The 11,713-nt window shown below is 43.0% G+C and overlaps 1 protein-coding gene across 1 annotated transcript in view; it reads right to left on the bottom strand.

Annotated features, from left to right (window-relative positions):
* Nucleotides 1-7,484, bottom strand: part of dgcr8 (DGCR8 microprocessor complex subunit) — a 15,847-nt gene extending 8,363 nt beyond the window's left edge. The window contains exons 1-6 of the mRNA XM_020654816.3: nt 7,350-7,484; nt 5,574-6,557; nt 3,655-3,817; nt 3,324-3,466; nt 910-1,249; nt 194-391 (exon numbers count right to left, since the gene is read on the bottom strand). Coding sequence (XP_020510472.2) covers nt 194-391; nt 910-1,249; nt 3,324-3,466; nt 3,655-3,817; nt 5,574-6,269 — 1,540 coding nt within the window. The 5' untranslated portion in view covers nt 6,270-6,557; nt 7,350-7,484. The remainder of the gene's footprint in view (nt 1-193; nt 392-909; nt 1,250-3,323; nt 3,467-3,654; nt 3,818-5,573; nt 6,558-7,349) is intronic.
* Nucleotides 7,485-11,713: the final 4,229 nt, after the last annotated feature.

The following is an 11,713-nucleotide window of genomic DNA, read 5'->3' as shown; positions in this document are numbered from 1 at the left end:
ATGCTTGAACTGCAAATAAATAATGTCAGCCCCAGACTTCACACTTCATACAGTGTGAAGTAATATGATAAATGATTGATTGTCTTGTTTTTTTCCTGTCTTGTTTTCTTTTTTTGGACCTCAGTATGAATAGTTGTATTGTTGTATTTATATCCAGGAAGATCCAGGACGTATTACTGAGTAAGATTGTTACCTTTCTTGGTGGGTGCATCCTGGACCGACAGCGTGATGAGTTTCTGGTTGGCAGGAAGGATGGGTCTCTCTGACTCGGCCTGCTTCCTCTTCATGTCTCTGTTGAACTGCCTCCGCTCGGCCCAGGTACGGAACTTCTTTACAGTAACTTGTTCAAAGTCGAAACACTTCTCCAGGTACAGTCGAAACTCTTCAAGTTCTGGGAGGAGGTTTAAGAGAGTTAGATCGACTAATGCAGCAAAAACAAACACGATAGTGACCCTTCAAAAGTCTTACTGTAAAATTCCAGATTATAAATCCCACCTGAATACAAGAGGCGTGCCCGTTTTTGTGTTAGACAAAGTCCCCATAGGGCAGTTTTGTGCAGCTCTTTTAGGACCTTCTGCTTTCACCATGTAGTCGCTTGTTGTTGTTAATTGAGGAGTCTTTAATCAAACCAGTCGTCCACAAGCTTTATTTACTGATCCACCCTGAGCTTTAAAAGCACCAAATATGATCAGCACAGCTTGCCATACACATACAGGGGGTGGGGGATTTGCAATCTCATCAGGTGGCGTGTAATATGTGGTGGCGGCTGGACCCCCGTGGGTTTCAGGATTTGATACTAGTATATTGGTATATGACACAGCCAACTTTTTAGATGAAGAAACAGGTATTCAGAGTGTCTTGTACACCAGATTTTACAGTAACTAGCCGTATGAAACGAAAGGCTCTCACCTATAGACTCATCCTTGCACACTTCCACCTTGGCCTTGACTTGTCCTAAGGCTCCCTGGGCGGTGTCAAACGAATGGGACTCTTTCACCGGCACGCTGTTATCAGTGGTTCCCTCTCCATCTGGGTCACCCTCTGTCATACTCGGGGGGCGGACGTCATCCTGCTCCTCCCCTGTAGCCTCAGACTTGCCTTCTTCCTCTCCTCCATTGGCCTCCTCGACGGGCTGCTTTACTGGAGACTGCTGTGAAAGTGCCACCTCCCCGTTCAGCTCCCTTTCCTCCTGATCCTTCATTTTTCTGTAGTGAAGGCAAGGGATGCTGCTGGTAGGAGGGTCATGTTTCTGCAACAAAAAAGAAAAACAAAACAAAGTCATTTTCCTGACCTTCAAGACTAAAGCCTCAACATTTTCATGATGCTCCAATGTAAAAATTCTGCATTTTTTTTATTTAATCAATAAAAATAAAAAATCCATAACAATCCATTACCAATAAACAAAATACCGTATTGGTCTGAATATAAGACCTATTTCGATGGGGAAAAAGGCCGTCTTACATTCGGACCAATACGGTAAGTCCTGGAACCCCACCAGTTATTGAGACTTATTGAGACCAATTTCCACATAGTATGTTCGTGCTGAGTTCCGTTAGCGCAACGCTTTTGCTCTGTCGAACAGCTGTACACACAGGTTCACAAGATCCCAGGAGAACCCCAAGTTCACACGAGAATAAAGAGAAAAATGTGATGCAACATGTGGCTTTGTCTCTCTTGGAGACATATTGGTAGCTCATTTAGTGCCGATAAGAGTGATGGAAAATACAACAGTGATTCTGTATATTGGGTTTTATTTTGAAAAAGACAGGATGCTCTGTGCGTTTCCTTGTCTGACTTCCTGCCCAGGTTGATCTACTGTATTCTGCACATTACAGCTTGATACGTGCTTGCAGCTTACTCAAACAAAAAAAGACTTTGAGCGTGTTTGAAAACAGAGCAGAGCAGAGGGGCGCTGCTGGCACGCTCCAGAGAAGGACCACTTTCTGGGGAAACAGGAACACAGACTCGAGTGGCACGGTGCCTTAGTGCACAGCACACATAGATTAAGTTGAAATTGGCAATAATTCTACATTTGTTGTATGGTTTTTTGTTAGCATCTACCCTGTAGTATGAATTTAGCTTTTCTACTAATTCTGGCATATTTACATTTATCTGTTTATTAATGTTCACTGTCCTTATTCAATAAGTAAAATGAATGAATTAAGTAACGCAGTCCGCTTCATAATGAGACATTCACAGGCATAGAGACGTCGTTCTTTTCCATCACTATGTCTACAGGGAGACGCAGACGTCTGTGCCGTGGCTTAACTACGCTGCAGCCTAAAGGGAACAAATAGCACGCGATCAAAAGAGATTTTTTTTTAAAACAGCAATAACTTTGACAGCCCTAGTACCGTAAAATCTGGATTATAAAATGCATTCTGTTTTTGAAGATCTCTAAGAGAGAACAAGAAATGTTATATGTTTTCCTGCGTGATGATTTCTATCGTGTGCATCAAAGTCAACAAAGTGCAATTTCTGTGAAGCTGTGTCACTTTTTTAGCTCCGTCTGTTTTCTCTTTGTGGGGTTTGCTCTCCTACTAGCTACAGTAAGGTAGTCGAGTTCTCAGCCTGCAGTTAAATATGTGAAGCACAGACAACTAGCTTATGAGCTCTCCGCCCGTCACCAGGACTCTTTCAATCAAAAGAGAACTCCACAACGTTTATTTACGGAACAATAACCCACTGTTTTCTGTAAATGCATGATTATGACCTCATGAGGTAGAAAAGACGTCAGCCTGACTGCTCTGTATCGCTGTCATTCCCAGCACAGCGTGCAATCAGCTTTCAATACTCAATGAATGGGGATGTATTTTTAATCGTGCCAGGTTGCGGGGTGTGTGTGTGTGTGTGTGTGTGTGTGTGTGTGTGTGTGTGTGTGTGTGTGTGTGTGTGTGTCTCTGCTGTACCCGCGGTAATGACAGAGAATGTGTCAGCATTTCATACTGTTAATTGGTAGCACTGGTGTAAAAGACGCAGCCAACTTTTTAAATGAAAAAATAGGTATTAAAGGTGCATCTCAGTGTTTCCCTTAGGTTTAGAGCTCTGGGGGGGCGGTTCCTGCAACTCCAGTTTCTGAGCGCACCTGAATGCATCTCTCTTGTCTGAGCACCCCTGAATGCAGCATGCTCACTGCGCATCTCCTGAGTAACAGCAGAGAGAGAGACATGCCCAGAAAAGTCCGAAGTCAACTAAGCTGACTACTTAATTTTCTGATGGTCCGTCAGACACAACCACACACACCCAGACCTCTGCTGTGTAGGGTTAGGGTTACCAGATTTTACAGTTAATTATAAGATCAAAACCCTTGTGTTGCACCTCACCCTAATACTGCCTGTTCCAAGGAAGTAGGGTCTGGACCAGGTGACCACCCTGGTCTCTCTGTGCAGGTACACTGGAATGCCCGAGTTATGGAATGTCATGATCCATCCATCAGGTAGTGGCTCAGTGGGTGGACGCCCCCGACCTGGCACAGAGAGAAGAGAGGTATCATAACGTGATCAAAGAGCATGAACGTGCCTATCAGCTGCTCCAACTAGATTGTGATAACATACAACACAGACTGGATGGCTACTTGGTTTCTGAGGTCAGTTGTGTTTATTTCATCTTCAAAATAGTTTCAAGAATCCAAACCCGGACGGATCCACCACTCACTCTTCAGGACTGTCTTTATTTTGGTCATCATGGGCTGAACACCGCCTTCACCATCAGACGGATGATCACTGTCCCCGCCATATTTTTCCTCCGATGGACGCATCTTTTTAGGGACCGGCATGCCCTCCTCGAGCAGAGCATCGACATCATTGTCAAACTCCTCCTGGAAGAGTCAATGGTTAAGGCCAAGAGAGAAGGATAGGTCACCGGATTAAGGGAGCTGAGAATGCGTCGTTTCACACCGTGTCCTAACAGCACGCGAGCGGCAGATGAAAGCGTCGCATCAGGCACCATTGAACGCTCTTATCCACATCGCTTCTGTTAAATATTTACTTCTCTGCTCTGCGAGTTTCAGTGCCCACTTGTAAACAATGTAACGCCTGGTGTTTTGATTTTGAAGGTGGACAAACAGAAGTGTGGGGCTTTGTAAAGACGAGGTATTGACTCACATCACCTCTCAGAGGCTCGTTAATAAACGACTCACGGCGAGAGGAAGAGCGGTTTTCTCCGGTGGCTACACAGGTCAAAGCTCAACCTGTCAATCACGGATGTGGATATTATTAATGCAACACGATCTCCACTTTGTCCGCATCTGAAAACAGTGTGGTTGCTCGTGGACTGTTGGGACGCTCAAACAGGAGACAATTGAATCCATCTGATTTGGTGGCTGACGCTCGCATCATGTGCTGTTAGGACACGGTGTTAGAGTGAAGTTGAAGTGAGGCAGTGAAGTGAACAGAGAGAGAAAACACTTTACTGACTACAGCAGAGTAAAAAAAAAAAAAAAAAACACTTCTGCATTCAGAAACTAATAATGAACTTAACAGAAAATATATACATTTTATTGAAAGTTCTGTTTAGTTCTTTCCTTTAAAAATGATTATTAGTTACTTTTGCTTGATTAGGAAACTGATCATTAAATGGGAAATAAAAAGGCACAAACATCAGGCATCTCACCTTTTGAATTTATTTTATAGAGACAAAAACTATCTGAATTTATGCGTCTCAATGGAACATATGCTCCTGGCTTTACATATTCGTGCTAATTGAAGCAGAAAAAATCTGGATCAGGAAATCTTAACAGTCGCTTTTTGTGGCCCTTTGATTAAATTTGAATGACACGGAAAGCAGTTAAAGGGCGCACTCAAACTAGGCAATCTGTACCGTGTCTAAGCACGCTTCACCTCAAAGTCCACTTCATTTGACGAGTGTGAGTGCTCAGATCAATGCTCAGGTACGGTACACTCCCTTGGCAAGTCTGTTTCAGCACGGTACACAACGTGGACAGCCTTCATTAAGGAGAAATCCTTAGCTTGCTGTATCTGACTAACATGACTCAAAATAAGACACAAAGTCAGTAAAGAAGCTGTCTGTGTTGTTCTCCTATGTGCAGACGGAGACTCGACCACACGTCCCTTTAATTTTTTGTATCTTTAATTTTTGAGTCCGCCTGTCTTGTAAACTAAGCACGCTTCATGATCACATAAAGTCATGCATGTGTTGTATTACGACGTTATGTAGAAGAGATAACCGTGCTCAGGCCCGGTTAGTCCTGGAGCAGTGTGAGTGCAGACCAGCGGGGGAATGGGGAGGGGGGACAATCGTGCATAAACACGGTACGGGACAACTTTGCCTAGTGTGAGTGTGCCACTAAGTCAAAAGAATGCAGGGGCAAAACTGGATCGCTCATCCTATAACTAAGAAAAGTTGATCCTTGAACAGATAAATCAGGTTATAAATAATAATGAATATAAATACAGAGAGTGGTGCTTGCAGGTATTTGGATCACTCTTTAATCATGATGATTGTCCATTAAAATATTTGCTGGAACGTGTGAGCTGTATGAGGTGTATAATATTGTTGTTTGTCTGTGTAGCTGAAATGAACAATGGATACGGCAGACATGACAGCATACATACCTCATAGGAGTAAGTCACGACCTCGTCATCCCCTTGCTCCTGCTGGATTATGACCTCAGACTTAAAGCTGCTATGCTCCCCATCGTCGGGATCCACGAAGTTCTCATAAAAGTCATCCAACTCATCCAGGACAGCAAACTCTACTTTACTTTCCTGGTCTCCCTCAGCCTCCTCTGACCTTCTACCTGCTTCGTTCGCTGCTCCAGAGCTGCCTTCAGCGGTCTCATGCTCACCAGTCGAGTCATGCAGCTCACCATTCAGGCCGTCATCACTTCCTCCCTCCTGCCCCTCGCCTGTGTACAAAACCTTCCTGTCTTTGCTACTGCTAGTGCTGCTGCTGCTGCTACTTTCAGTGAAGCTCACCCTGATCTTTACATCTCTGAGCAGCTTGAGGTCTGGGAGAAACTTGGTGACTGGCGGAGCGTGGCGGGCTGTTCGAGGGCACGTCGGATTGGGATTGGCCTCATTTGAGAGGTGGCTACAGAAAGTAACTGAGCCCATGCTGAGGGGCTCCTGTGGCTGGGCTTCCCCATCCCCTGGGGTGTATGTGTATCCATCACCACCAGAGCTAACGTCCATTACCTCTGCGTCACTGGACGTTTGCAGGGGAGGTGGTGGAGGTGCTCTGCCCTCATGTTGGCCAAAATCATCAGGTGGCTCCAAGGGGAGAGGGGGTAAAACATCATCTATCTCCATTGACCCTGCGTCTCAAACTCTGTCTAACACAGAACTATTAATTTACTCTGAAAAAAAATCTGACCTGCTGAGAGACTCTCCTTTAGCTAAACCAAGAATGCATGCATGCAGAAGCACATCCCTGTAAAGACCACGTACCAGAGGTGAAAATGCTAAGCTGACTACATTGTTCTTTACATTAATGTAGACAGCTTTCAGAATCACTGTCTCAATTATTGGAAATCACAATGCATTCAGCTTAAGACGGGATCTAGGCACTGATCATCCTCCACTGGACTCTTCTGGGAGCTGCAGAAAAAGGAGCAGAGAGAGAGAGAGAGAGAGAGAGAGAGAAAATGTCAAGAGCAACTTTGTGACCAACAGACCAAAACCTAAGACAAACAACCATTCAGTTGCCATGGTTACCATATCCTAAAGGAGCACAGACTGTTGAGTTGGGAAAACCTCATCAGATGCAAAAATGTCTGCCTAAGTTTATAGGATCCTTCACGGTTTGGATCCCCCTCCTCTGTGTGTCTGGCTTTATTAACTTCAAGCAGGACCACTATAGGTGCAGCTACAGAGGGGAGGGGGGTCCTTTCCTTCAGAGCATCTCTCTCCTCAGTGGTATCAATTAAGAGACTCAGTTTCACTGCATCATGTCCCATGTTGAATATTATTTGTTGTAGTTATCCACACTGTATTGTGTACATCTGTATGTTAATGTGTTATATTTACTTCAATGAAGTCAAAGAACATCTGGAAAGACTGCACAGGAGAATTAGCATGTCGGCTAACTCTGGTACTTCTCACTGGTACCTCGTCAAATACATATAAATACATAAATGACAGGCAATTAGACGAGACCAGACATATCATGACATGTAGCTGCGGAAGAGGGACATATATATGGTTCTGCTTGGGGATTTTTTGATATCTTAAATGAAGCAAATTACTCTTAAGAGAAGAAGAAGCAGCAGAAGCTCAGCGGGCCCCCATATGCTAACATGCTAACATGCTAACATGCTAAAACTCACATCTCTAACGGCTTGCTGACATGTCAGCCGCCCTGAAATCAAGCTCAGCCGCTGACAAACTCACCAATAATATGACGCGGCTGTCTCCTTTATTAGACACCTAACCACCTTCCCTGATTATTTTATACTCCACGCTCCGCCACACTGCCTCCTGAGTCGCAGCTCCGCCATCTTGGAGACAAAAACCTCAGCGGGCTAATCGAACTCAAGCTCCGCCCCCTCGATACCGGCTTTTTGCATGATTGATCTATCTGTCAGCCAATCATAACGCACCTTCCAACACGTCATATATGAACGATTACGCCAATCAACATAGCAGGGCTCCACAGTTACCGCCCTCTTAAAGTCTACGAACAGTACTCATGTTAACGACCAAATATCCAAGACATCAACAAGGGAAACAGGCTTTCTGTGGCGACTGAAGAGTCTTGGGGCCACTCCAACCAATATTAATATAACTACCCATGACGTGTCCTGATGCTCTTCCTCTTTCTTTTTTCACTCCCAGACAGATAAATCCTCTGCATCTTCCTTCTGTGATTTTCTTTGTTTTGTGACCAACTTTTTATTTCTTTTTAACCAAAAAAAAGATGCAGGTGTACATTTAGTTACAATGTTACAATTCACTTAGCAGACACTTTTATCCAAAATGATGTACATCAGAGATTAAATACAACAGTGATCCATTCATATACCACCACATTGGACACACTCAGCTGGCGATTGAACCCTTGACCTACTTGTTGAGAGGCAACGACTCTACTAACTGAGCCACAGCTGCCCCTGAGCCCAGTTAGTAGATGCAATTAATTGCTCTGAAAAGGTATACACATAAGAGAATAGATCAATTAACTGAAAAACTTTGGTTTTCACAGATGAGATGCTATAGCGAGAGTTAGTGTTGTCAGACAGGGCCTGATAAGGGAGGTTTCCTACGGTCAATAAAAAAAATTGCACGTTTTAAGACACTGCTGTGGTTTAAAGTTTGTCAGCCCTTGAGGGGCCCCTATGTGGCATGGCCCCCCAAGCAGTTGTCTGCCTTGCCTGTTGACAAGCTGCACCTCTGCATGTTTTGTATAAATTACAAAATAAATGTGAATTAACATTTAATTTTTTCCCGTGTTGGGAAACAGGATCGGACACATCAAACACAAAATATGTAAAGGAAAGTCACTGAGCGCAGGACATGTTTGTTGATTATTTGTTGCTTGCATTAAAGTGCACTATCACAGCTCTATTACAATCAATAAAACTGTGTTCTGTTATGTCCAAGGTTAACTTACCTGCTGCTGCACTGCCAGAGGTGCTGCTTGTCAACAGGCAAAGCAAGAAACTGCTCGGGGCCCCAGGCCAGTAATCGACCCTCAAGGGCAGAAAACCTGGAGACCTCCTTAAGGGGGCCCCATCTGACAGCACTCAATCATAGAATAGTAAAAGTTTGCTAGTCTCGTCCTTAATATGGTGATGACACATGTTAGAAACATATTGTAACATCCTGGTGTTTGTTCTTTGATGTTATTATTCTTCTTTATATTCATATATTGGCATTACATTTTTTTTATGTTCTTTACATTTTTATTTTTAACATTCTGATATGAACTTTGGAAAATGTTACATTTCGTTGTTGGTGTCGGGTTATTTATAACTTAATGGTTAATGCTTATTTGAGGGGCCCCTGGGAATATTTTTTCCTGAGGTCCAAACAGGCTCTAGAATCACCACAACACAAAGAAGACTTTCATATCTGTGTCCAAATGAATGAACTTGTTCGAGAGTAAAAAATATTTATTTAGGCCCTGAGCTGGTGCTCCACTTGCTGGTGTCACAGTTGAGCATGGTGCGCTCTGTGAAGGTCACGTTACCTTCTGCGTCTATCAGGATTATTGTTCTGGTCCTACACAGGCGAGAGCAAAGACAAATCTCTACACCTCCAACAGAGAGTCAAACACTGATCACATCACTTATTGATGGTCATAGGTGTGTTGGCACATATCCTGATTCTTTTAAAGGGCCACACACATACAGCTGAATGACCATTTCTATACTTACCAGGGGGGGTCACCATTCACCAACAAAAGTAAAATAAACAGTTCATGCACGGCAGCTTGAGTCCTGTGTTGTTCAGTTAAATTGTATAATCTAAAGATGATGCTGTGACACTGACCACATCCATCATTGTGTATGTTTTTATGTAAGTCATTAAAACACTAAGGATCATGTGAAGTAGACATTAGATCAAACTAAAGCTGTCATTCATTTGATATCTTGTGTCTGTAGATTCTCAAATGTAAGACTGAGGCAGTGGGTCAATGTTAAATGTTTTTTAAATGGACTTGAGCTTGTATCATTCTTTTCTAGTCTACTCAAAGTGATTTTACACCGCAGGTCACACCTACACATTCACACACTGATGGTAGAGGCTGCTATTTAAAGAGTTCAACTAATCCCATTCATACAAATACATACGCTGTAGCAGTGGGAGCAATTTCGGGGATAAGTCTCTTGTCCTAGGACACATCGGACATGTAGCTGCAGGAGCTGGGGCTTAAACCCCCACCCTCTTGGTTGAGAGACAACCAACTCTAGCAACTGAGCCACAGCCACCCCTAAGTGATGATTGACATACTTACCGTAAAACTTCAAAATAAAAGCCCAGTCCCTTTTAGTAGCCTGGTGTTGCTGCATGTTTTAAAAAAATAAAGGCAGGTCTTGATTAGAGGCCTTGAAGCATTTAGTGTTGATTAGTTTGCAGATTAGATTAAAAATAAAAGCAGCATGACACATAAAACATAAAGATGAACTTTAACTTCTGTCAAAAAAAGACCAAATAATGCTCGTATGTGTACCAGCTGTGCAGCAGGGTGTCATACTGTCATGCAAAGTAAGATCAAAAGAGTGATTTGTAATGTAATTCTAAATCGTATAGTCCGTCCCATCTATGATGTGCACGGCTTTTGTTTAAACATAATTGACGCCTGTCCCAAATAAAGGCAGAATCCTTTAATAGACTGAAGGAAATAAAACTCCAGAATAAAAAACAGCAGCTTAACTATCTGGAGGAGGATACACACATGCACACCACTCATCAGTTTATTTGCTGGATCCTTTGTTCTTTCTCTCTCTCTTTTTTATTTTTTTTTACATTTTATCTGTTTGGATTATCTGTAGCTGCACGGTGGTGCAGTGGTCAGCGCCATTTCCTCACAGTGAGGAGGTTCCTGGTTTGAATCCCCGTCTAACAGGAGTCTCTCTGTGTGGAGTCTGCATGTTCTCCCTGTGCATGTGGGGGTTCTCTCTGGGTACTCCAGCTTCCTCCCACAGTCCAAACACATGCTTGTTAGGTTGGTAGGTGTGAATATGAGTGTGGCTGGTTGTCAGCCCTGTGATTGGCTGGTGAACAGTCCAGGATGTAACCCACCTCTTGCCCAATGACAGCTGGGATTGGCTCCAGCCCCTTGCGACCCCGAAGAGGAAAAGAGCTATAGATAATGGCTGGATGGATTATCAGTATGTTGACATAAAAGAGGGTATGCAGCATGTATTTAGTCATGCATGCTCATTCATAATTAAACAGTTGTGGGGACCTTTTGATGAGGAACTTTCCACAGGCGTTCCCTGAGTAGTACATACTATGGTGAAGTTTGTTCTGTCTGCATTTGTACCGCCATATTGGTGGCTGATATGAACCTTAAAGTGATGTCAGACGGCAACAGCATCCAGAGCAACGTCACTTAATAATACCTGGACTTCTTTGTCCGTCCATTTTGTCTGCCTCCCCACACACACACTTTTAATGACTTTAGGAGCTTTTTACCAGCTGTCATTTCATGTTATCCACTAACATTTAAAGTGGGATTTAAAAATGGAGGTTGGTGGTACAGGATTGGCTCTTGCATTTGACCAATCAACGAACACAGACTTCAAAGTCATTCTTGTGCTTGGAGAGTAATCACTCTGAAGCAGGCACTAAAAAGGTTCATCTAAACAGAGTTCTAGGAACTAAAATAGTTCATAGTTCCTGCGTTGTGCATTCCATAAAAAAGGCAAGGCAACTTTATTTATATATTACATTTCATGCACAAAGGCAACTCAATGTGCTTTAAACAGAAAAGACTTCACAAATACAAGACTAATATATTGAATAGGACATATTATCCCCCTTTTTCTCACCTTTTCAAACAGTCCCCTGTGGTCTAAATGAAACATCTGTGCTGTGCTTTGGTCAAAATATAGCATGAATCAAGCACCAGAGGAGGTTTGTGACCCTGTATAAACCAGCTCTCTCAGAACGCTCTGTTTTGGTGTGTGTGTCTCTTTAAATGCAATGACATATTTCATAATAAACATTCAGAAAATATAGGAGTACATAAAATCAAGGAGAATACAATAATTTGTAAAAGAGACATAAAAACAATTAAGAAGCAATGC

Source organism: Labrus bergylta, chromosome 2 (assembly GCF_963930695.1).
Source record: "Labrus bergylta chromosome 2, fLabBer1.1, whole genome shotgun sequence".
In the NCBI taxonomy this organism is placed as follows: domain Eukaryota; kingdom Metazoa; phylum Chordata; class Actinopteri; order Labriformes; family Labridae; genus Labrus; species Labrus bergylta.
This window is presented reverse-complemented; position numbering and strand designations above follow the sequence as displayed.